At 31.8% G+C, this 27544-nt stretch overlaps 4 protein-coding genes across 5 annotated transcripts; 1 reads left to right on the forward strand and 3 right to left on the reverse strand.

The window, feature by feature from the left end:
- Window positions 1-879: 879 nt before the first annotated feature.
- LOC127252210 (oligouridylate-binding protein 1-like) lies at window positions 880-17475 on the forward strand. 2 transcript variants are annotated; one of them, XM_051276288.1, is made up of 21 exons: window positions 880-1320; window positions 2371-2432; window positions 3031-3133; window positions 3538-3614; window positions 3688-3749; window positions 3849-3936; window positions 4045-4120; window positions 4219-4249; window positions 4592-4715; window positions 13898-14048; window positions 14120-14395; window positions 14476-14568; window positions 14641-14784; window positions 14888-14976; window positions 15058-15163; window positions 15265-15352; window positions 15438-15556; window positions 15648-16003; window positions 16079-16182; window positions 16265-16599; window positions 16677-17475. In XM_051276288.1, exons 1-21 carry the CDS (start codon window positions 895-897, stop codon window positions 17277-17279), a joined length of 3513 nt encoding a protein of 1170 aa, XP_051132245.1. In that variant the 5' UTR covers window positions 880-894; the 3' UTR covers window positions 17280-17475. The 2 variants fall into 2 exon arrangements, with proteins under 2 accessions (XP_051132245.1, XP_051132246.1); XM_051276289.1 differs by lacking the exons at window positions 13898-14048; window positions 14120-14395; window positions 14476-14568; ... (7 more) ...; window positions 16265-16599; window positions 16677-17475 and adding exons at window positions 5014-5099; window positions 5313-5486; window positions 5684-6180 and having other exon boundaries at window positions 1024-1320; window positions 4592-4711.
- Window positions 6576-7623, reverse strand: LOC127252213 (FCS-Like Zinc finger 14-like). The gene is made up of 2 exons (XM_051276292.1): window positions 7041-7623; window positions 6576-6817 (listed from the first exon to the last, which is right to left on the reverse strand). The coding sequence occupies exons 1-2, from the start codon at window positions 7475-7477 to the stop codon at window positions 6652-6654; spliced, it is 603 nt and encodes a 200-aa protein (XP_051132249.1). The 5' UTR covers window positions 7478-7623; the 3' UTR covers window positions 6576-6651.
- On the reverse strand, window positions 17376-18076 carry LOC127252214 (ethylene-responsive transcription factor ERF018-like). Its single transcript, XM_051276293.1, has one exon. It carries the CDS (start codon window positions 17961-17963, stop codon window positions 17460-17462), a length of 504 nt encoding a protein of 167 aa, XP_051132250.1. The 5' UTR covers window positions 17964-18076; the 3' UTR covers window positions 17376-17459.
- A 6566-nt stretch (window positions 18077-24642) lies between these two features.
- On the reverse strand, window positions 24643-25781 carry LOC127251924 (ethylene-responsive transcription factor ERF017). Its single transcript, XM_051275872.1, has one exon. It carries the CDS (start codon window positions 25712-25714, stop codon window positions 25037-25039), a length of 678 nt encoding a protein of 225 aa, XP_051131829.1. The 5' UTR covers window positions 25715-25781; the 3' UTR covers window positions 24643-25036.
- Window positions 25782-27544: the final 1763 nt, after the last annotated feature.

The following is a 27544-nucleotide window of genomic DNA, read 5'->3' on the forward strand; positions in this document are numbered from 1 at the left end:
ATTCTTTTCGTGTCAACAAAGTTGTCTGATTTCACATAAAATGTTTAATCTAAAAATTGATTCAAACAAAACAATAAGTTTGTACAGTAGTACCATTTGTAATTGTAACAACCTCACGCGCAGCACGAATGATTGCAGTGTGGAATGCATGCGTGTTTGTTTGCTTATTAATCTACAGGGAAAGTTTGCCCAACAAATTCCCCAATCCACAAAAATACACTACATTATTCGTAGGAATTATTAATTTATTACATCTTATTTTTATTTTTTTTAGTTTAATTGAAGGCGACCTATAAAATCTAAAATGGAGCCACTATACATACAGAAAGGGACATACATACCATACCATGTTAGGACAACAAGTGCACGCGCTTTTGAAAAACCCAACGCGGAGACACGCCTTTTATTTATTTTAATTAATTAAAAATGTAATGGAAAAGCTTTAGGTAGCAATTTAGGGACATGAAGATTGCATGGTGTAAAGTTAAAGTAAAGATAGAGTGACAGGCTTACGGGATTCAGACGTTACGTTGTTGTTGTGGTGTATGTTACTATTTGAATTTTTTATGCTGAAATTTGAAATGGTCTTTCTTGTCAGTAAATCATGTTTTATTTATTTCCTTTTTTTTTTTAATTACCAATGAATAAATTATCGAGAAAAGGTCCAAAGGAATTCGATACTAAAGAATAATACTGTTCCGTTACCATACACAAAGGTAACTACTTCATTGACACCCACTCCACGTGTCACATGTGGTGGAATAAGACGTATTTGATTATATATATATATTTTTTATTTTTATTTGAATGATTGCTGACAATTGGATTTGGGCTTGGGCGGAGGCTATGATACTAAAGCCCAATGGGCTATATGATTGGGGTTTTATGCAATAGATGGGGCCCGATAAAAAAATTAGGAGCTCAAATATTTTGAGGCCCAGAAAACCGATTGCAGGGAAGATGCGACACGGAATCACAGCCGTCGAGCGAGAAGAAGAAAAAGATGAGCACAGACCATCATCTTCCATTTCATTTATCGTCTCTTGGCAGCTTCAGCTTGTTTTGTTCGCTTCCGGGTCTTCTCCCTCTCTCGAGGGTTCTTTTTTTTATTTTTTTGTTTTTCTTTCTTTCTTTTCCTTTTCTTCCTTGATTTATTATTTGTTTTTCTTTGTTTTCGCCATTTTCTTGTCGGTTTTATGTTTCGCCATTGTTTGTAAGAAATTAAGGAAGAAGATGCACCAGCAGAGGTTGAAACAGCAGCAGCAGCAGCAAGCATTGATGCAGCAATCTCTTTACCATCCGGGTCTCCTCGCTCCTCAGGTTTCTTGTTTTCTTCGTGGTTTTTGCTTATTTTTCGCTCGCCTTCTTTCCGTGAAATTATTTCTACTGACTGTACTGTCTCGTTGGGAATTTTATGCGTGTTTGCGCGCCTGTGTGCTCTTCCTCCTGTATTTTAGGATAATTCTTGATTTAAGTATGCTATTGAATCGATTGTTGATATAATCTGTGTTGATTATTTGGCAGCGATCTTGAATTGTGCTTTGTGGCGTATTTACTTGTTTTGATTCACTTTCTATGGGATTGCTTTGTGATTAACCTTGTTACGCCTATAGGAGGAGTTTTCAAGGGTTCAATATTTCTCTATTTCTTTTTGATGTTGCTAATTGTTTTAGGTATCTACTATCAATTTACATATATTTTCCAATGATTTATGTAGCTGACATTTGATTTCATAACAGAGCTGGAACACAATAAACCTACACTATGTTCTGATTGCATATTTTCTGAATTTTCCTCAATGGTATTTGGTTTAATTTTGTAGTGTAGATTTATCATTTATATGGATATGCTAGGTGCGGTTCTATCTACCATGTATGTATGCATTCCATTGTGCTCCGCACACATTTGGACTTCAATTCTTGTTGTTGGTATTTTAATAAATTCATTTAATGTTAATACAAATGGATTTTATGCTCTTGCATGCCTTGAACCTCGTAACAAGGTTTGAATGGACTACAGATTCTTCAAGATTAATTTTATGCTTGTTGCATCGTCTAAAGCTGGAACCTGTAATTCCCTGTCTTATTCATTCTTAAGAACTTGCCGCTAATTGCACAAAAAGAAAGAACTTGAACTATCTGGCCAAACACAGTTTGAATGCATTATAAATTTTTGTTGCTGGTAAAATTACATCTAAGGCGTTAGCTATAGTTTTCAGAGAGTATGTTTGGATTCTCTGGGGTGACTGGGAAATTTTGAATGAATAAGAAGACTAATCTATTTTCTCCATTGTCCAGTATTCATATTCCACAGATGGACATCTTTTTAGTCAATGTCAAGATGGTTACTATCTTTCAATTTATTTTGCAGATAGAACCTATCTTAAGTGGAAATTTGCCACCTGGATTTGATTCTAGCACATGCCGCAGTGTGTAAGTTCCACATAAAAATTGAGCTTATTTCTGTTCACACACACATATATGTATATATCTTTCTTTCAACTCGTGTCTTTTTGTTTGTATCCTGTTCTTCAGATAAACCTTCCATTGCCTTGTAAAAATTTCAACTGACTGTTTCTTTAGTTGTTACAAATTGCTTGTGGTGATACTTATGTTATTGGCTTTTAATATTGGATTGTCACTCCATTGTCTGATGGTAATATTAAGAGTATAATTAGTATAACCATCCAGCTATTTGTGAAGTCCCAGTTAGCCAGTTGATGATCACTGATTTTATTTTTGTCCTCTTCTTTTCTCATTTATTTATTTTCTTCAGCCATGATACTGTATATAAAACTTGTGCTCTGCACCAGATGTGATTAAACCCTTTAGATATCCGATGGGCTATTTGATTCCACTTTATTAAAATGGCTTCACTGTTAAAATCGAATCCATTGTAGAGACTGGATATAGTTTTCTCCTTGGCACCAAAATAGTAGTGTACTTTGACATTTTCCTATTTCGAACTCTTGTTTGTTATCATCTCCCAGAAGTTCAATCTTGTTTCTTTTAATTCTCTGATGTCACACAGGTATGTAGGAAATATTCATCCACAAGTAACTGAACCTCTTCTTCAGGAGATATTCTCTAGTACTGGTCCTCTTGAAGGTTGCAAGCTTCTCCGAAAGGACAAGGTATATTTTTAGTTCCTGTTCTTAATTTGCATTGAAGCTGCATTGTTCTAACTCATGTAATTTATGATGTCTGATAATTGCTATATTCTTGTATATATAACACGTGTTTGTATCCTACCTCATATCAGGGTTCGGTGATAAATGCTCATATAATGACACACAAAACCTAAATTCACCATTATTTTATTTCACATTTTCATCACCAGAAGCACACAATAAATTGCTATTCTCAAAACATGGATTACAGACGATCGCTTAATGATTGCTGACACAAATTAACTTACATTTGACTCATGTGATGGACTTCTGCTCCCCCTTTCTTAGAATGAATCTTTAAACTTGCACACTGAAGCTTTTGGTTTCCATGAATTCATGATTTATATGTTGCACCTCTTTTGTTGCAGTCATCCTATGGTTTTGTGGATTATTTTGACCGTCAATCAGCTGCCCTTGCCATTGTTACCCTAAATGGGAGACATTTGTAAGTAGAAACTTTGATTAGCTGACTGTATTATGAGTAGTTTCTTGTGCTTGTCTAACATCAATATTTTCAGGTTCGGACAACCAATAAAAGTCAATTGGGCATATGCTAGTGCACAGAGAGAGGACACGACAAGTATCTTTCCTCCCCTTCCTATGCTACTGTCCTCTTTTTTTGTCAAGTATTTATGCTTAAATTTTGATATTATCTGCTTTGTATGAATTCTCTATGCAGATCACTTCAATGTTTTTGTTGGTGATCTCAGCCCTGAGGTTACTGATGCTACCTTATACGCTTGCTTCTCTGTCTACCCTAGTGTCTCGTAAGTCTAAGTTTACTATCTGTTTCTTGGAGCTGCTGTTTCTTTCAGTTTATGAAAACAATACGTACAATGAGCTTATTAGCATATGCTTATGCTTCACTGATGCAGAGATGCAAGGGTTATGTGGGATCAGAAAACTGGCCGTTCAAGGGGCTTTGGGTTTGTTTCATTTCGCAATCAGCAGGTATGCTATGGAATATGTTGGTGCCATGATTTTATTATTATTATCGAGTTATGGATTTGTGCACTAATCGATTTTCCACTTGTGTGTTCTTTTGGTAGGATGCTCAAAGTGCTATAAATGACCTGAATGGTGAGAGGCTTTCACTTGTCTCATTTTTGTTTCCTTCTATCATATATTGGAAGTGATCAATATTTAATTGGTTAAGTCTGCTTGTTTCTATTTCCTTGGAATTCTTCTGGGTGCTGATATTTTTAGGGTGGAAAAGGTTGAAATGAATTTCCTAGAACTTAATTATGTGTATGCACGCCTTGGTTAGTGGAAGTTTTGGTGAATGGTAGAAAATCTCCAAAATCATACAAACAAACACAATCATAGTCTAGCAATTTACTTATGTGTTGTTCCCTTCTTTTATCCATTGTCTTTCTGGTGTTTTATATGTTTTCCCTAATTTATTTCGTATTCAAATCCCAGGAAAATGGCTTGGAAGTAGACAAATTCGATGCAATTGGGCAACAAAAGGTGCTGGTTTAGGCGATGAGCAACAAGCTTCTGATTCAAAAAATGTAGTGGAACTAACAAATGGAACATCAGGTTTGTTCTTCTTAAAAATAGCTCATCTATGTGACCCTGGTTGTCTTATGTCTAATATTATTATCATTAAACATTAATTAAATAATGCCTTAAAACTTTGCCATACATTAGCACAAAACTGGAAGTCTGCATAACTAGTGATGTGGCTAGAGGTTGTATACTGTTTTTTTAATCATATTTCACAGATTAGATCTTCTTGGGAAAGCACTTTGTACATGTATCTTTTATGAATTCCAAGTTTTACACTAAATTCAAATATCACATTCACACTGTGTTCTTTTGTCCGTTGCTATGTTGTGCAGGGGAGGCTCAAGAGAAAAGAAATGAAGATACACCAGAGAGTAATCCACAGTATACCACTGTCTATGTTGGCAATCTTGCTCCTGAAGTAAGTAAATATGATATTTGCCTGCCAAATCTTGCGGAATGCCCGAGTTCCCAATTTCATCTTTATAATATATGAGACTATGCTTGTCAGTACACATTCTTGGAGCATTATATTATCTATCGATTTCTTTAAACAAGAAATGCTTCACGTCATATTATACTTCTCTCAGAAATAACTAACTTTACTTTATTCCTCTGACTAACACCGATAAAGGTCACATCGGTTGATATCCATCGCCTTTTCCATGCTCTTGGGGTTGGTGTAATTGAGGATGTCCGGATTCAAAGAGAGAAAGGCTTTGGGTTCATTAGGTACAGCAACCATGCTGAAGCTGCCCGTGCCATCCAGATGGGAAATGCTCGACTTCTTTTCGGCAAACCAATCAAGGTAATGTTTTTTTTTGCTTAAAATTTGATGATTGATCCGCTCCTTGAAATGTTGTATTGAGTCTAGATCAAAATTCAAGAACTTCTAAGATAAAGAAAAAACACATAAGAGAATCCTACTTTTAATGTCTTTTATTGGATTTATAGACGAGTTTGTCATCGTGGTGCTGCTTATGACTGATACTTGTTCATCTCCAGTGCTCGTGGGGTAGTAAGCCAACTCCACCTGGAACAAGTTCGACTCCTCTTCCTCCTCCGGCTGTAGCACATATACCCGGTTTTACTGCTGCCAATCTTGCTGCATACGAACGGCAGCTTGCTATGAGCAAAATGAGCGCCGCCCAAGCCCTGATGACTTTACAAGGCCAGCGCCTCAATGCTGCCGGTCAAGCAATTTATGACGGTGGGTATGCAAGCATCACAACAACCCAGCCGCCGCCAATGTATTATCATCAGTAACATATAAAAACTCCCCTTTGTCCTTTTCGAAGGTCTCCGAAGTTTTATGAGTTAAAACAGTTGGATTTCGTGTATTTCTGTCCTACTTGAATGATCGATCTTTTGATGAACATGTAGTGCTTTGTATTCATAGCTTATCTTCTAGGTTGGATTAAACAGATCATTATGGTGATGGTTATTGTAAAACTGGGGTTGCCTTTTGCAATATTGTTTCTTCACCAGGGAATTCTTACCAATCAAGGGCTAAATTGCATCTTTGAAATCAAATGGATTCATGAATTTGAATCCCGTTAAAATCATTACTTGTTTCCCATTATTAAAGAGAGGTCCACAAGCACAAAATGCTTGTGTTCCCATATGTTAATTTTAGTGTTTTCTTTATTGCTGTTTCCTTTTTCTTGTCCTCTTTTTCTGCCATTGCTAAAAGCTGATGATGGGCTTTAATGGTGATATGTGAGCACCCATCACTTCCTATTTATCATTTATTAACATCCACTACAAAACAAGATCAAATTAACAACTCCTTTTTTTACTTACTCTCTTTATGCAAAATCTTCTTCGCTATTTTTTATCTTTTTGATGTAATAAACAGCTTCACTAATTGGCTGCTTTCTCATCAAACATGGTGTGATTCAATTATGATCCGGATCAGCTTCTTTTTGTTTTTTTTTTTTACATATGTACTCTAACCGTGGTAATATGAACGGCTAGGCCGCGAGGATTCCGGTGGTGAGGATCTGTCCGTTGGCGTACGGTGATCCGGCGGCGACTTCCGCCGCGGGCCTCGACGCCTTGGAGCTGCACTTCTCTGTGCGCTCGTCCACCGTCATTTGCCTGTACCTGCACTCTGTGCTGCAGAATGCTTTCTCTCCCCTGCAATTTTATTAATTCATTTGTATGAGTAAAAGTTATGAACCGCGGCAAAATTAGGGAGATTTAGGGTTTCAGTGGTGAAGGAATCATCAATTAGCTGAAACTACGAGTTTCATCGAAGAATCATGTCAGCAAATTTAGATATGAAAACGATTTTGTTAGGTTTTGATTTTTGTTGGTGGTGATTATGGCGGTAGAGGAGGAGTGGGAGGAGGAGTTGTACCTGTACATATATATATCTTTGCCGTGGAGTTTCTTGTGGCATAAGTCGCAGAAACTGAGAAAATCCGGCGAGGGGAAACCGCTGGCCTCTCCGGCGAACCTCGGCGGCGATATGTGAAAAACGCTGCTGCGGTTGCTGTTCTGTATTCTGAAAGGAGTCCGATCGTCCCCCTTTCTGCCTCCGCCACACGCGTTGGCGTTTCTCACCGGAATCGGCTTAGATCGGCTCAAATTCCGGTTGAACAGCGCGGAATTGGCCGCAATCCCGTCCGATTTCTCCAGCGCAGCAACGATGCCCAATCCAACCCCACCGAAATCGAAGCTTTTCTTAATTCCTCGAGGCGACTGCCTCGGGCTCTTAAAAACCTCCGACTGACCGGAATCGCTGCCGGAAACCAATGATCCGGTGAGGATCTCGATCACTGGCTTCGATAGCATCGCCGGAGGAGGAGGATCCGCTCTCTCTAGAGTATGGGAAGATGACGATGACCGGCTTTTGTTGGTGCAGAGGGGAATAGCAATTTCTGTGGGTTCCTCAATTTATAAAAGCTTCTTTCAGGGGTTTTCAGACACAGCACAACACAGCAGCCGATAGTTTTATTCTTTATTTTTTAATTAATTATTTTATTTATTTCATAGTTTATTTTTATTCTGCATAATTGAACCACTTTATTCTACTGTTAATTTGGATTCCAAAGTGATTATTTTAAAATTGTCGTTCGTCAGTGGAACATTATTTTATGTAACGTCCACGTCCAATGATTGGGACCCCGGCCCAATACTGGGCCCACGTTGCCGTTATCTGACTCAGCCCAAGATCCCGGTGAGCTGGCGTCGCCGGACGTTGTCTACGTGTCGCCTTCTTACAGGCCCTGGAGCTGTTACTACTATGGCCCACTTGATTTATTCCATGTCTCTTGGACTGTTTTCACTTCGCCCACTTGCGGTAGGTCCCACAGAAGAAATTTAGTATATGCGTAGCGGGCCCCTGGAGTGGAGCTCCTTAAGATCTGAACCGTCCGTGGAGTGGACAATCGATGGTGTAGATTATCTTTGGTGTTGGGGTTCCGGGAGTGGGTGAGGAAGACTCGCTATTGTGTATGGTGCCGCTGAATTCTCACTCACAGTATGGAGATGTCGCGTCTGAAATGACCGGTATACCCTTGGCTTTACTTTTATTTACAAAATCCGAAAAATAACTCTTTTGAAGATATTATTCTTTCGCCATGAGAAGAGAGATCTTATTAATTTATTTAGAAAGATATGCTAATTTATATATCTATATATTTAATTAGAAAGGGATGTCACCATGATTTGGGCATTAATTTAATTATTCATTTATTAATTTGCAATCTCTAGGATGAAATGAAAGTGTCCTCCTTTTTATGCCCACTTTGATAAAATACTACACACAGTAACTCAAATTTGTGATTATTTTACATGGGGATTTGATGCATTGAATTTGTGAACATCACTTTATAGCAAAGAGTGCCTCCTCCATTATACATGTATATATATATATATATATAATAATATTAAATTTCATTTTTCGATTAAAAATATATAAAAAAGTGCCACTGATTTTCAATGTGCTTAAAAGATGAAATTGTACTAAGAATCCGCACATAAATAAATATAATAATAATATTAATGTATGATAATGAATTTGTATGTATAAATATTGATGCCCGTTGTCCGGCCTTTTAGTAGCAATAATTATGAGATGAATCCAACGGTCACGGAGTGGCGATGCTTTCTTTGATCGGGACCCGCCATACGCCAGCTCCAAACTTCCACGCGCTTCCTCAATTCCTTTATGTAGCTGGAGCCCATCTGCATTTAAATTAAATTTAAAGATTCTAATTTTTATTTTTTTTTAAATGTTAAAAATATTAAAATTAATTTTTAATACTTCTTTCGTCCAAAGCCTATCTATCCGTACCATAAATTTTAGTATATTAGTATTATATTAATATGTAGTACAATTAATGTATATAAATATTATTATACCTCTTAATATTTATGGTATTAAGTGGTGTTATTTGATGACATTTGTGTGATATTATATAAAGGGTGGGGTAATTTTATATTTTAGTGGAATGTACATTTACTTAAAAAAAAAAAAAAATGGATACATTTGCGGTGGACAGACTAAAATGGCAAAATAAATAGATTGGCGGTGGACGGAGGGATCTCTACCCGCATCTAAGGATTAAGTTTACTCAATATTAAAAATATTTTTATATTTGTATATATAATTTTTTATATAAATGTCATTCTATTAATATTATAAAATACTAATTAAAGTACTTTTACAATTTTTTATTAATTTGTACTATATTTTGATATAATAATTGATATTTAAATATCAATATGTAAAAAGTAAATTAGATCTACGGAGATTGTATTCTAAAGGTGTATTCTTTTTGATGAGTTTGGAAAAAAATTAATTTAAATTTAGTATTAAAATAATGTTTAATTAAATATTTTGTAAAAAAAAATATATATATTTTTTCTTTAAAAAAAAAGGTCAGAATCTAAATAGTAAAATGTGGAGAAGCTTTACTAAAGAAACATACCCTAAATAAATTTTGACTGTCTTATATATATTCTACAATATATATATTTTTTAGATTTTCTCATATATCTATCATATTTTTGAAATATTAAATAATTAATTCCTTAATAAATATACATTATATTTTATTCAATCATCACTCCAATAAAAATAAATAAATACAATTTTTTTTTTCATTATCACATTATTAAAAAAAAAAAAAAAAAAAAAGCCCATCAATTTACATTCAAACTGAATAACGTTTAATAATAATTATTCCTTCACGTTGTAGAGCATAATAAATATTCACGATTTAGTTAAAACTTAAAACGTGTATAGCTTATAATATAAAGCGTATTCTTATTACTGTAAATTATTTTTGTGGGTCAAATGATGTAATTTATTAGAGTAAATTGTGATGGAATATATTGTTGCATACTTTCTTATTTACATGTAGTTTCAATAATTTTTTATAGTACAGAATTTATGTAAAAAGGGTATCTACAGGTTATTTTTAATGTTTAAGTTCATATAAATTCTAGTAATATCTAATTTTTATTTTTATGCTTATATTAAATATTTTTTTAAAACCCTTAGTATTTTTATATTAAATATGATTTTTAATATAAAATTCTTATATACATATATAATTTTTGTACACAAGCAAATTTAAATAAGAATAAATATGAAGGGTATTTTTAGTAATTTTAAAATAAGAATATATATATATATATGTGATTTAAAAGAATTTAAAATATATATTTAAATATTTTAAAATAGAGTATCATTTGTTATAGAAAAACATACTACCTCATGTATTATGAAACAAAAAAGTACTATAATATAAATAAATATTTGATATTATATTTTAAATAAAATAATTTTTTATTTATTATATATTACTATGTGATACAATATTCTTTTAATTAAACATACTAGATATATAATAGCAATAAAAAAAACTCGCTGAAATTTGAGATGTGACGTCATGATGTGGATTAGACCTTACTAACAATAATTAATAAAATTACTGCATTGATTATCTGAAAATGAAATGCATTGCGTCACACGTTAGGAGCTACGACCTAATCAACCAATTTATTAAAACACTGTAAAGAATTGTTTATCATTTTTATCCGTCCTAAAATAATAGTCTCATTTTCATAAATAATTATATCACTGTAAAACTATCTTTGCTTTTTCATTATTATTACATAATTTTCACTACTTTTTACACTAATACACTCACAAAGGCAAAAAAGTCTTTTACCCGTACTTTTTATCTATTACCAATATAATACTTCATCTGTCTCATAACTAGATATCCATTTGTTTTTTGCACGTAGTTTTAGAAATATTAGTATTATATTAGGATGTAATATGAATAAAGTAGAAATGATTAAAATAACCTTATTAGTATGTGTGATATAAGGGTAATGATATTTATGTAATATATTGTAAGTTGTAAGGGTATTTGTAATGTTAGGTACATAGTACAGTTATTAAAAAAGGAAATTGATACTTTGTTATGGAACGAACTAAAATGATAATATAGAAAAAATGAATACTTTGTTATAAAACGAAAGAAATATCAATATTTCTTAAATTTCGTACCAAACACAGCACAACCTATAGTTCTGAGGGAGCAGTACCATTTTACAATAGAGAATGCGACTCATACCACATTATTTGATAATCACTTTTATTTTATTTTATTTTATTTTTATTTTTATTTTTATTATAATTGTGTAAATTAAATGGCAGCAAAGTGGTTCATGTTCCGTTACAGTGGCGGAATTGAATTTTATAATTGGGTTAGGTGAATTAAAATAAACTTTGGAATCTCAAAAAGTCTTAACCTAACACATTAGAAAAATATTTCCACTATTTTTGTAAGTGATTTAAAATATAAAATGCTCCACAATAATTTGTCCTATTGTCTATTTTAATTTACGTGTCACAGTTATAGCTAAACAATATAGTCTGATTTATTTAAGCACGGCTCACATTAATTAATATTTATGTTACACTAGTATAATATTTCAAGAAACGGAATCTAAAATAAATAATATATATCTATATATATCCATTTTTATTATTAGTTGTATTACTAAAAGTTTTTCTCACTATTTTAAATATTTTATTAAGATTAAGTCTACGGAGTTTTGCGAAGAAGATCAATATGTGTTAGGTTTTTAAATACTCTCTCAGTCCATTTTTTAATGTCCTAAGTGATATTTACACATTTTTTTAGAATTATTTTTTTATTGTATATTGGCAAATTTGTCATTTCTTTTGTGAATAGAAATAAAAACGATAATTAAAATAAAGATAAAAAAAAGTAAATTCTATGTTCCTAAATAATGTAGAATCAGACTATGTGTTTATATTGAAAATATTTATGGTCCTAAATATTATACTAGCAAGATTCAAATCAAAGAAACATTATATATTTAAAACTTGTTTTTATTTAACAAATTTTGCTGCTTATATGGTTTTTTTTTTTTTTTTTTTTTGCAAATGGCACTATTAATTTAAAATACCACTTAAAATAATATTAGAACATAAATATACCTTTTATACAAAATTTTCAGATCCAATACCTATTATGTAACGTAAAATATTTATTTATTTTCATTTACCTTTTACTATTTGAAAACTTTAAAAAAATTCAACTCACAACCTTAGGGCCTGTTTAGGCTATGCTTGGATGGAGATGTCTTTTTAGCTTTTCTTCGTAATTTTTTTTTTAAAAAAATATTATATATTAGTTTTATATTATACTATTTTGTGAAATATATATATATATATATATTTAGATATTTTTATTAAAAACGATAAAGATATAATACTATTATTTGATTATATATAATAAATACAATATAGAAATTAGTATTAATTTTAAAATTAAAATATAAATATTAAAAATAATTTATTTTATAAATAATAAAATAAAAATCACAAAAAAAATGCAATTTAAAAATAATTTTTAAATTAAAATAAAATAAAATAAAAATCACGTGCTTTGGATGAGAGGGATTTTGTCTCACGCTCTCGTATAAGAGAGTGACAACCTTAAATTTTCAACGAGATGTGTTTGGACAGTTCTCGTGACAAAGGAGGTTTTTGCAAGGTTTTCTATCACCCTCCTCCAAATCACTATTGTCACTGTTATTGTTAATTAATAAGTAATTAATTAAGTAATTCATGATTATACCATAATATTTATGCTATTATTTGATGGTATTTGTGTAAATATTTTATGTAAAACGAAAGTATTTTTATATTTAAGAGGAAGTACATTTATATTTTTATTTAAAAGCAAACTATGAATGCATGCATGCATGCATGTAGAAGTATTAATTGAGATCAACAAGCGATTGGGATAGTCTTGATTTTTCCGACCATTTAAAATATTTGTTTAGAATATCTTATTTGAGTAGCAATTGTTAATTCTTACACTATTTAAAAAGACCAACAAGTGACTCAAACATCATTTATACTCGAATACAACACAATATTAGTATTATTGATTACCAATACCCTAAACCCTAAACCAAATTCGATCAAACAAATATATATATATGAAATGTTAATTTGCTTATTCTATAAAATTAATTTGGACGAAGATTTATTGTAAATTACTCGTTCCTCTCACATAATTTGGCTTTTTTTCTTTAAAAATATTATTTATACATATATATAATCATTGAATCATTCCTTCCTAGTTATTATAATTTTATAAATACCATTTTAAACAGTAAATGGATATATCCTTACCATATAAAGTTGCTAAGATAGATGGAACTAACTAACTATTATCCGTATGGATTATTTCAAATGACTTTGAATGCTTCAGTCAAATTTCAAACTACAAACCGATGAAGTTTACTAAATTTAATCCAATATCCATTTTTATGCTTGATTTTCGGTAAGTTTTGGAAGATACAAAAAATCAAAATAAAATATTACCATATAATTTAAAACCTGTTACTGGATGCCAGCATCGAAACAGCTATGAAATTGAAGAAGAAACATAATTAAATAAAAATACCAAAATTAACTTCAAAATAATGTCAGATTAATTGGGTTTCCAAAAATGTTTTATTTCATAGTAGCAGCTATCACTGTATTTAATTTTAACAAAATCTCCCCAGAATACACGTGATTTAATTAATTAATTAATTAATTAAACAATTTGAATATTTATCCAATAGGGTTCTATATAAATAGGAAGAAGAACATTTTAATTTCACAAACACTTTCTGAACATCGTCTCCAGCGATGAGTTTCATTCCCAGATTATTACTTGTGTTTTTGCTCTTCTTATCGTCGTCATCTGAAAGTGCTTCTGCGACAGACGTGTCTCACGATGGGAGAGCAATCAAAATCAATGGCGAGAGACGAATCCTTCTCTCAGGCTCCATTCACTATCCTCGGAGCACTTCCGAGGTACTATTTTAATTGATTAATTATTGGATTGATTGATTGGTTAATAATAATGGTAATGAAATGATTGGCAGATGTGGCCAGATCTGATAAAGAAGGCCAAGGCCGGAGGGCTGGACGCCATTGAGACATACGTGTTCTGGAACGCGCACGAGCCGCAGCGTCGGCGGTATAATTTTGATGGGAATTTGGATTTGGTGAGGTTCATAAAGACTGTTGCAGATGAAGGACTTTATGCTGTTCTTCGTATCGGCCCTTACGTTTGTGCAGAGTGGAACTATGGCGGGTTTCCTGTCTGGCTGCACAATCTGCGAGGGATTCAGCTTCGGACACAGAATGATGTTTACAAGGTAGTTCTAATTAACTAATGTGGTAGGTAGTAGAAGAATTAATTGAATTGATGATGATCTATCTGTTGGTGGTGGTGCAGAATGAGATGAAGAATTTTACCATGTTGATAGTGGATATGATGAAGAAGGAGAAGCTTTTTGCGTCCCAGGGGGGTCCAATTATTCTTGCACAGGTTTTTATTGCTTCATTTTATTCATCAATTCATTTTGGTAATAAGTTTAATTTAATTTAATTTAATTTACAGATTGAGAATGAATATGGAAATGTGATGTCTGCTTACGGTGATGCCGGGAAAGAATACGTAAAGTGGTGTGCAAATTTGGCTGAATCACTTCATATTGGAGTTCCATGGATTATGTGCCAGCAAGATGATGCTCCTCAACCCATTGTCTCTCTCTCTCTCTCTCTCTCTCTCTCTCTCTCTCTCTCTCTCTATATATATATATATATATGTTTGGATTGATTTAATTTGTTTTCTTTGTACATGGCAGATCAACACTTGCAACGGTTTCTACTGTGACCAGTTCACTCCAAATAATCGGAATAGTCCGAAAATGTGGACTGAAAATTGGACGGGATGGTTAGAATCGTTTGCCTTTCTATTTTTGGAATTTTAATAATATGTTTAGTGAAATATAATATGGGATTAATATTTTATCAGGTTCAAGAACTGGGGAGGTAAAGACCCCCTCAGAACTGCCGAGGATGTCGCCTATGCTGTCGCCAGATTTTACCAACTTGGTGGCACTTTCCAGAATTATTACATGGTTCGATTTTCAAATAATTCGAATGTATATTCTGTTAAATCAATGACGATTATGTGATCAATAATGTTCTATTACAAATGCTTGCCTTGTTCATCGATCAGTACCATGGAGGAACCAATTTTGGTAGAACATCTGGTGGGCCGTACATCACGACATCCTATGACTACGATGCTCCACTCAATGAATATGGTACGTGCGTAATTAAGTTCATTTTTTCATAGTATTGCCCAAAAAAAAACATATTTATGTTTTTAAATATAATTAATCCACACAGGTGGGTTTAACCAACCAAAATATGGACACTTGAAGCAGCTCCACGACGTATTACATTCTTTAGAGAAGGCATTGACTTATGGAAACGTTTCCCACACTGATCTTGGCAACAATTCATCGGTATGTCCTAATTCTATTTTTAATTTTTTCTACAATAACATCCTATATGTTGTTACAATTTAAATTCTTGATTTGTTATGGGTTTCGACAGAGGACGATTTATGCATACAATGGAACAGAAACATGTTTCTTTGGCAATGCAAATCCAAAGAATGATACTACATTTACTTACAAGGGAATTAATCTCAAGGTTCCTGCTTGGTCTGTTAGCATACTCCCAGATTGCAAGAACGAAGCCTACAACACTGCTAAAGTAAATACCCAGACATCTGTTATGGTGAAGGCCTCTAATGAAGCAGAAAACGAACCTGATGACCTAAAGTGGTCGTGGAGACCTGAAAACGTGGACAGATATGTCAAACAGGGAAAGGGTCAGGTATCCGCCAACAAGCTCCTGGACCAGAAGTCCATCAATGATCTATCTGACTATCTGTGGTACATGACGAGGTACGACGTACCAGCTTTAATTTCCTCTTATCTTTATCCGTATGATTCTATTAACTGACAATGGATTTCTTACAGCGTGAAGCTTGACAAGGATGATCCTGTCCTGTGTCCGAAAATGAGTCTTCGAGTCAACGAGACCGGTCATGTTATCCACGCTTTTGTCAACGGCGAGCATATCGGTCGGCGACAATAATTTCTTGTGCCATTATAATAAGATTATTTTACAACGGAACTTTGACTTTAGGTTAATTGTCGTTTAAGGTTCGGAATGGGCTTCGTATGGAGTTTTCCACTACAACTTCGAGAGACCCGTGAAGCTGAATCCAGGTAAGAATAAAATAACGTTGCTTAGCGCAACTGTCGGGCTTCAGAACTACGGCCCGAAATTCGATATAATCAAATCGGGACTTCCCGGGCCCGTCTCCATCGTCGGAAAGCGCGGCGACGAGACGATCATAAAGGACCTGTCGGCGCACAAATGGTCGTACCATGTCGGGATGAAGGGTTTGAACGAGTTCGCCGTAGACGACAAAGCGTTCGCCCACGATTGGCGGTCTGATGATCTTCCCGTCAACAAAATGTTGACTTGGTACAAGGTAAGAATCGTATATATAAATCGAAATTCGATTGTTAATGAATCGCCGTTATCTTTAACTTCAATCGTCTTCTTCAGACAACCTTCAAGGCTCCATTGGAAGAGGACCCGGTTGTGGTGGACCTGGAGGGGCTAGGGAAGGGCATGGCCTGGGTGAACGGGAACAGCCTCGGCCGCTACTGGCCGAGATACCTCGCCGACGGGAACTGCTCCGGCAGCCCGTGCGACTACCGTGGCACCTACGATCCCGACAAGTGCGCGTCCAACTGCGGCGAGGCGACGCAGAGATGGTACCACGTGCCTCGCACGTTCATGGACAGGGACGTTAATGAGCTGGTGGTTTTTGAGGAATTCGGTGGAAACCCTAGTTTGGTTAACTTCCGTACGATTCGACCTGGAACTGTTTGTGGAAGTGCCTATGAGAATAAAGACCTGGAGCTGACGTGCCATGGCCGCCCCATCTCCGCCATTAAATTCGCGAGCTTCGGCGACCCGCAGGGACGTTGTGGCTCCTTCAATGTTGGGAGGTGTGAAGCTGTAAGGAGCGTAGTCATGGATGCTGTTGTCCGAGAATGCGTTGGTAAGGATAGATGCGTCGTGTCGGCTTCTGAGAAAGTCCTTGGCTCCACTGGTTGCAGCCATGGCGTCTCCAAAAGGCTCCTTGTCGAAGCTGCCTGCTAATTAATTGTTTGTTTATTTTCTTTTTGCCGACTATTCTGGAATTGTGATTTGTCTTTCTTTTATTTCCTAAATTCTTGATAATAGTGTGAGAATTGCTTCTGATTAAAGAATGTCTGAATTCTTTCTTACGTGTGAGAATAACAGTAACGATGACGAGTGGGAATAAAATAGCAACAAAGTTCAAAAACTCCATATACGAGACTCGATGAAGCTAGCGCCGCCGCCGGCGGAGTCATCGCCTCCGGCTCTGCTACTCTCCTCCGTCGCGAGATATTCCTCTCCTTCCCGGAACTGACTGAAAGAAGAATTCCCAAGCTCAATAGGTTCGTGGAAGAACATGTTTTCCGGCGGCGGCTGTCTCAGCGCCGTCTCCAGAGATCCGGCCGGCGATCTTCGGGCATGCTTCGATGCGGCGACTTGAATTTGCGACGGCGAAAGCTCATTCGCCGACACTATTTCCGGCGGTTCCTCTGGAAAATTGAGGACGGCGGATTGGCCGCGTAGGCAGAATACGGCGGCGTCGTAAGCCCTGGCGGCCTCCTCCGCCGTGTCGTAGGATCCCAGCCATATCCTGTCGCGGCTGTTGGGCTGGCGGACTTCCGCCACCCACTTGCCCCATTTCCTCATCCGGACACCCTTGTACCGGCCGTCTCGGACATCTTTTCTGGATCGAGGCCGCACCATGGTTATCAGATGGTAGTTGTTAATTTTTGTACTCTACAGGCCATATAATAAAGTCTGCTTAAAACAAGTACGGCCAGGGCACGTGGGCAGAGATAGCTATGCCACGTGAGGTGAATTATTGATTGTGTCCGGGGATCTTTTATCGAGGGTGGGTACTGACTGAAGAAAGACGTGTGTCGCAACGATAGAATTTGATGTGTAATGTATTCTTACACGTGTACTCTGCAGTGGCATTATTCATAAGGTATACCATTATTTTGATAAAAAAAAATTTAAAATAATAATATCTCCGTCCACGTACTTTGTTTGCTACACTGCAGATATTGTATTTTAGGAAATGTATAATTAATAGATAATTAAAAATATATTAATAAAAATAATTATTTTATAATATAAATAATTATAAATTAAAATTAAGATAACTAATTAATTTAATTAAAATTAGAAAAAATAAATTAAAAAATTTAAAATGAGACTAGAGTGTGTAATCATTTTCCAAAAAAAAAAAAGTGACATGGTACGTGGGACGGACAGAAACGACAATGTGAACATAGTACATGGGACGGAAGAAGTATTATTGAAAAATGAAAATAAACTATATATTAAATTTATTTTTTAAGATAAAAATAATAAACGAAAAATATTTATTAAAAAAAGTTAGAATTAAAATTAATAAAAAAAATATATTAATACAAATAGACAAAAAATAAAAAAAATAGATATATTAATGCGCGATAAAGAGTATATAAAAATATATTTCCTTCGTCCACAGATAAAGTAAACATTTTCTTTTGGCGTGGTGTTTAAAAAAAATAATAATATTTTAATTATAGTGGGTAGTTAAAAGTAATATAATGATATTTTTGCCTTTGTTTTTTTGATATAAAAGTAATGATGTGATGTAAAATAAGGGTACTTGTAAAAAAAAGTGAGGTATTTAATGAAATATTTACTTTGTAATTGGACGTTCCAAAATAGAAATGTGTATACTTTTTAGCTGGACGGAGGGAGTATATATTTTTATTTCACATTGTATTTAATAAAATAAAAATATTTTATTTATTTATAGTTGTCAAATCTATATAGTAGTATTGAAAATTATTGTAAATAATAAAATAGAAAAATATTTGTGATAAACGTCTTATAATTAAATATTCGTCTGTTTTTTACACAAAATTTTAAAAATATTAATATTATATTGGAATTAAATAGGAATAAAGTAAAAATTATTAAAATAGTTTTATTAGTATTGTGTGATATAAATGTAATGATATTTGTGTAATATATTATAAGTTAAAAGGATATTTGTAATGTTATGTAAACAATACAGTTACTATAAAAAAAAAAAATAAATACTTTAGAACGGACTAAAATTATAAAATAAATAATTTGTTTTGTAAAGTGAAAATATATTTTATCTGATACTTTTTTCTATAAAAAGAAATCACAATGACAAATTTTAAAGTGGCTATATAATACTGTGTCTGTATCTTTATATTTTAAAATAAAATCTTTTACTATTTATTTATATTACTTTTTAATAATTTGTGTGTATTATACAAGTTTGGGCCCAAAAAAAACAATCTTGAAGCCCAATATATAGAGAAATATCTACTACTATGATGTATTTAATTTATTTATCAAGACTAGTGACGTATCTGCAGTTTAATAAATAAAGTTAGGGCCACTGTAGTAAATTATTCAACCAAACACAAAAACCTAAAAATGATATTTATAAAATAATAATAATAATAATAATAATAATAGTAGGATTTTTCCATTTTTTTAAATATATATTAATATATCGATTATCAAAGTTTGTTTATTTGAGTACTGATTTAAATAAAATTTTGATTTAATATTTTAATACTTATATAAAAATATATATTTATTTTATTAAAGAATCATTATGGTAAAAGAAAAATTAGTTTGAAATTGAAACCAAAGAATCATATTTTTAAGTTTTACTTTTTTTGACATTCAATACTATATACTCCCTCCGTCCACTCATAAAGTATACAATTACTTTTGACGCAGTGTTTAAGAAATAATAATATTTTAGTTATAGTGGGTAGTGTAATGACATTTTTGCCCTTGTTTTTTGGTGTAAAAGTAATGATGTGATGTAAAGTAAGTGTATTTGTGGAAAAAAGTAAGGTATTTAATGAAATGTTTACTTTGTAATTGAACGTTCCAAAATATAAATATGTACAGTTTCTAGCTGGACGGAGGGAGTATAATTATATAAAATATTATACTCAGCAATAATTTAAAAAAAAAATAACTAAAACAACTTCCCTCACATATATATATATATATATATAATTAGATTTAATAAAGTTTTTTATTAAATTTAATGATAGTGTTGAAGTAGTGTGTTAAAGCTTAGATACATAATTAAATAAATAGGTACGTACACATGCATGGGGGTCCTCACTAAGACTAAACAGTTTCAAAAATTAATTAAAACATTTGCAAATAAAATGATGAAGAAAATTCATGCAACATTTTCAAAAGCCTACCTTAATTATTAGTTAGCTTAGCTATTACATTTTATTAGAGCGGCCAAAAATTGATCCGATGCGACAACCCGACACGAAATAATTGAGTTTTGGTCAAAGATTTCAACTCGATTATGTATACGAGTTGACACCAACCCGACACGATAATAAACGGGTCGGGTTCGGGTTGAGGCTCTCAACTCGAACCCGACACGACAATTCGATTATAATATATTAATATTGATTAATATATTTATTATATATATAAAATAATCATAATTTAATAATTTTTTCATAAATTAATTTAAAATAAGTTCAATTTTAAATAATTTAACTTAATTTACGCTCAAACCAATAAAAACTAACATAACACGACAATAAAATAAAAAATTATTTAATTTGAATCAATAAATTAGACTTAATTATGTATACGGATCAACACGAGTCAACCCGAACTCGACACGATAATAAACGGATCGGATTAAGATTGAGTAATTTAACCCGTTTAAAGTATTCAACTCGACACGAATCGACTCATTCCTGGCTCTACATTTCACCATGTGTCTACTCTTTTTTTTTTTTTTCTTTTTTTTTTCAACACAGTTCTCTTTCGTTTCTCAACATCTTTTTTTTTAAAAAACAATAACAATACTAATTTAATTTAATTTAATTTTAATTGTATAATAAATAAAAATTAGTTTCAATCAATGTAATATAGTAAAATATTGAATACAGGATTTTAACATTTGTTAACTAGACCTAGAACAGATTAAATGGTGTGTCCTTTTCTAATTTATTTCAATTCGTTTATTATACAACAATCGTAACATATATATATATATATAAATATGTTGCTTTTATTTAAAAATATCACATTTAAATTATTATTTAAATAAAAAAAACATCAAATTTGAGAAAAATGTACGCACATTCTTTCCAAATTGCATTTTTGATAATTAACAACAATCTCTATAAATGGCAGCTACCTATTGCTATTATTTACTCTATTTGTCATGCAAATGGGTGTTCATTTGATCAAACACGAGTTTTAATAAAAGTGAGTAATAATTATTAATTTTTTATTTTATAATGAAAAACAGTACAAAAATAGAATGATTTTTACTTAAAAAATAAATGAGAATATTTTTCGACAACAACTCAAAAAAGAAAGTAGACATAAATTTGAACTACGGAGATAATATTTGTTTTTTTTTCTTTCTTTATTTCTACTGGATTATTTTATGGCATATTTTTTGCTTTGTTTTTTATGTTTATGATTGGTTAGGATGCAAATTGGTACAAATCAATGCATAAAATAATAATAATAATAATAATAATAATAATAATAATAATAATCCTATATATATAACTATAACAAAGGTGTCGACTTCAAATTTTTGGCTTTTTATTTTTAAATTATTTCTTTTATTTATAAGTTTTTTTAGGGGAAAGGGAAAATTAAAATTTAGTATAGATAGTTTTTGTTTTGAAATTAGTGTTTAATATTTTTATAATAATGGGTAGTGGGTGATTTTAGATTTAATTTTTAAAAACAAATCCTCACAGAAGAAGAAGAAGATCACGTGAAACAAATTTGCACTGAAGAAGAAGATCACAGTATATACAAATCTGCACTGCTCAAGAAAAAGATCACAGTAGATATATCTCATTTGTTTTTCCTCTTTAATCTCTTAATTTTTTTTTTCTATCCACTAAATTATTATTTTGACTATTTTTTATGTAATATATATTTTGTATATGATGAACATCTGAAGAAAATGTGAGATCCATCACTGCTAGAAGATATTGTCTCTCTAATTTCTTACTTTTTAAAATTTTTTCTTTTTCTATTCACTAAATTATTTTTTCTTGACTATTTTACAGTATAGATTTTGTATATGGTAAACTTCTAAAGAGAATGTGAGATCCACGAAGATATTGCCACCGTCTTCACCAATCAATTTTATCTCTTAGTTTTTTTACTTTTTATTTTTCTATTCACTAAATTATTTTTTCTTGGCTAATTTTTTTATGCAGTATAGATTTTGTATATGGTAAATGTCCCCGTCTTCACCAATCAATTTTATATTTGTTTTGAATTTTTCCCTCTAATCTCTTATTATTTTTTTTTTCTATTTATTAAATTATTTTTTCTTGGCTCTTTTTTTTTTATACAGTATAGATGTTGTATATATCCACCATTGTTAGAAGATAGTGCAGTAGTCTTCACCAATCAATTTTATATTTGTTTTAGTTTTTTTTTTCTCTAATCTCTTAATTTTTTTTCCTATTTACTAAATTATTTTTTCTTGACTATTTTTTTATGCAAATGCTTTCAATTGTAGTTATAAATATTGATAGTTTGATATTATAATTTTATTTTATCTATATCTTTACAAGTTTGCTTTATATATTTTTTATTAATTACTATAATCTATTGTATTTTTTTACTAACTTATTATCATATTTAGGTGACTTTATGGAAAATGTTATTGATTTATTAGAAATAATATTTGATAGATTATGTAGAACATGTTATATGAAATAATAACTTAAAATTTGTAAAAAAAAAAAAAAATTGAAATTAACATTTCACATTTTTTACTCAATTTTCTCCCTTCTAGGTAAAATATTATAATTGTGTACAATAAATTTTAAAAAATATAATAAAAAATTATTTTAATCTTATAGTTTTTATTTTTAGTATCTACTTTGTATAGATAATTTAATACTTCCTCCGTCCCGTTGGAAGGGTGACGTTTGCTTTTTGCACGTAGATTTTTTAATATTAGTATTATATTGGATATTAGTAAAAAAGACAAAAATACCCCTATTAGTATGGTGTAATATAAAAGTAATGACATTTGTGTAATATTTTGTAAGTTGAAAGGATATTTATTATGTTAATAGGTAGTACAATTACTAAATTAGGAAATGGTAACCTTTGATTTGGGACGAACGAAAATAAAAAATGGTAACGTTTCAATGGGACCGAGGAACTATATATTTTTACAATTAATATGATCAAATTTTCTTTTACAAAGTTTCTTTGATAAATTATTAATAATAAAATTATAATAATAAATTAATTTACTTTTATATATTTTTAATTAAAGATATATATATTATTTATTTATTTCAAATATTTATAAAATCAAATAAAAATTATATAATAATTAAATTTAATTATAATAATCCGTGAATAGCACGGAATTAAATGATAATAATAATAATAATAAACAATACATATTTTTAATAAGCATAGTATGTATGTGTTAATTGAATTTATGGGATGAGAATCTATAAATATCTTTTACATCATTCTCAATGATGATAATCATAATAATAATAATAAATTTTTTAATAAAAATACATAAATCCTGTTCCAAAATATTTAAAAAATAATAAAAATTATTTGACCTAAAACAATTATACTATTATAATTTTTCAAAATACTTTTACAATTTTCAATAATAACAGCAAATATCCTAAAATAAATAAATAAATAACAAGATAGATTTCAAATACTAGTAATTAAAAATAATAATAGACAAAATCTTATTATGGTCCCTGTTACGATTAATGGAATAAACTCTATATTTTCGTTAATTCACAATTAGGGTACAATATTATATATATACAAGAAGTATATTAGGTAGGATATATATATATATATATAAATATATACAATATATCAACAGTCCCATTTCCAATTTTTTCTTTGTCACGTCCTGTTTTGATCTATTTTAAGACATAAAAATTTTATAAATTATTGCCAATCTCTTTAATCTATTTATTTTTTATTATTATTATTGAAAGTTGAATATTATCCCATGTTAGATATGATGTGAGAACTCTTTTAATTTACAAATGTGAAGATCACTTCATTTATAATTAATTGATTTTAAATTGAAAGTTCGAATCCTTCTCTTTGTCCTGATATTTCTAAAGAATCTAAATGAGGATCAGAAATTCTAATTTAGTCTCATCTTCTTGATTTATTCTTAATTTACAATTTATATTATATTAATAACTCCCAGGAAAATTAATTTAGATTTTAGACAACTTTATATATAATTAAATAATTTAATCGGTTTTATTATGATTTGGTGACTGACGATCGAGCTAGTGGTCCACGCACGTGGCAAATGTATTATGGACACGTACGTAGTAGAGGATGCTCCAAGTGGAATTCTCATATAAATACACTTCGCTTCGTGTTAATTATAAAACACTTAGCAACAGCAAAACGACGACGTTGGGACACAGCTGCTTAGCTTATACAACATAAATTCATACATCCACCCCAATGAATCGAAAAAATATCATAAACGCTGTGCCATGCACATTTATAAAAATATGATTAAATAATCAAATAAGTAAAAAGACCAGTCATTCTAGAATCAAGAATTTTAAAAATAATAATAATAAAAAAAAATCTAGAATGTTCTGATCTCAAAAAGGAGTAGTAGCAGTATTAGTTAGTAGTAATAATATAATAATTAATCAAGGGGGGGGGGGGGTGAGGGGGGTGTTAGCTTTTTTTTTTTTTTTTTTTTGAGGGGTTTAATTTTAAAATTTAAAGTTCCAAAGGCATGAATTCTGTGAAGAAAAATCATCGGAATTGTCTGGCCAGGGATCGAACGGTGGCAACATAAAATCGCCTGGGAAGTCATCAAATCCCGGAAATAGCCCGAAGTCGGGGACGTTATTACTCTCCGTGCCCATGTTGATAAACTGGTCCACTAATGAATTGTCCAGGGGCGATTCGGTAATTTCAGTTTCGAGTTGAGGCGGTCCATCCGACATTGACGGCGACGGCGATTGCGATTCCGCATGCTGAAACGCCTCCGACGACAAGGAGTGGTCTGACGACTGCGAATCCATGTTGTCGGCCCGACCCGAGTCCGACCCGAATCGAGCGAACCGGGCTGCCACGACCTGGATCTCCGCCGGCGTCATGGACCTGCCGTTGACGATATCCGGCGGATTGTCCGGGAAGTTGAACTTGGCGTTCCGACCGCGGAGGCAGAATAGCGCCGCGTCGAAGGCACGCGCCGCCTTCTCGGCGGTGTCGTAGGACCCGAGCCAGATCCGCTGCCTGCAATTGGGCAGCCTGATTTCCGACACGTATTTGCCCCACTTACGCTTCCTCACACCCTTGTACTTGCACGACGACGACGACGGCGGCGGCGGCGGCGACGCCACTGCATCGCCGCCGGCCGGCTGCTGATCGGATGCTTTCACCATGCAACTGTTGACGGTAATTAAACAAGTAAATTAAATGATGAGAGTGAATGAAGAATTAAATTGAGTGGGTGGCCTGCAGAAATGGCGGCTTTGGGCGCTATATATATATACGGGGGAAGGAGTGAGGGTAGTCAACGGATGGTGATAGACTGAGCCGCGTCGGAGGAGGACACGTTGACGGCCCAGATGTAATCATGCAAGAACGCGGTGCCGTTTGGGCATGAAAGAAATTCGAAATTATAAATTATAAATTCAAATTATATATATATATAACGAGAAGAGTGAAAAGCACGTGAGTTAAATGACACAGTTAGAGTTGGTTCGTTGCTTCTGATGTGAGGGGCCTCTGTCCGACGCCGACCCCACCACCTTATATAAAATTATGTTTATTTGATCGAATAAAAATTTTTAAAAAATTAATAAAATAATAAAAAATTTCTTCTATGGTAAAAGAAGAGTTTTAAGCATAATATTTTTTTATTATAACAAATAAATAAATTTGAATGACAATTGAAAAAAAATATATATGAAAATAAATTTGAACTAAGTAAAAAAAATATTTGTCACCAACACCCCCTCACCCTCGTCGTCGTCTGGGCCCCCTTCTCTAACCACGTGCTTTATTTGCTCAAAATACAACAAAGTACACTATACTACCCCTCATATTATTATATATATATGTATACATATAACATATACAATGTATATATACATTATATGTGAGTGGGACGGGGGCCGGGGGCTGGGAGGGGAGAGGGCTGGTGATCCCCTGCGCCACAAATCTATAATAAAATACGTCCATACATACATATCACTTTATGAAATTTTGATACATCTTATATTATAAATAACATCTAAAGATTTTAAAACAGTATTATAATATTGATTGTATTTATTTAATATTTTAGTTTGAAGAAATTTTTTTATAAAATATAAAAAATAATATCAAATTATATATATATATAAACAATGTTTTAAATTGAGTATATATTTACAATGAATTGCTATTAGGTTACATAGTAAAAAAAAAAAAAAAAAAAAAAAAAATCTGAAAAAGAACATATAGGCCTAATATTAATATTCAAATAAACTCTACTTTTGGAGTGAGTTTGTGTTAAAAATAATATTAATAAGTTATTTATTTATTACTTTAAACCATTCTTTATTTATAGTATGCTTAAAAGTGAAAGTTAAGTATATTTGAGTTAAAAAAAAAAATTTATCTTATTTTATATGTATCTCTTTAATATGATGTTAGTTTATTGGATTAAATCAATATTTTATTGATTTGATTCAATCATCACTCGTAATCGAGACAAATATCAAATATTTTAAATAGCATAGCACAATATTATATTATGTTTTGTATAAATATATTTATTATATTAAAATCAATTATATATTATGTTATATAAAATCATGACATATATTATCAGGATGTATGCTATATAAACTATATCATGTGTCATCAAATATATATTGTTTATTATTATTATATAGCATGGATGATAATTTATGTAAAAATTAGGAATATTTTAAGAAGGATATGAAAATACTTTTATATACACTTGGGTAGACTTGACAAGTATTAACAATATGTATTTTAAAATATATATATATATATATTTAGGGTTATTCAATAAAATTATAGCGACTCAACAATGATAATTTTGATTTTTTTAAAAAATAAAAATAAAAATACACACCCTTACTTCCCTAGGCTTACCTCTCAAATTAGAAATCTTTTCTATATATCAATCAAATAATTTAAGATGGGTGGATATATATATATATATGTCACTGCAAGATTAATTAATCTTGTTATTAAAA

This window comes from Andrographis paniculata, unplaced genomic scaffold, assembly GCF_009805555.1.
Source record: "Andrographis paniculata isolate CXL003 unplaced genomic scaffold, ASM980555v1 Contig45END, whole genome shotgun sequence".
Classification (NCBI taxonomy): domain Eukaryota; kingdom Viridiplantae; phylum Streptophyta; class Magnoliopsida; order Lamiales; family Acanthaceae; genus Andrographis; species Andrographis paniculata.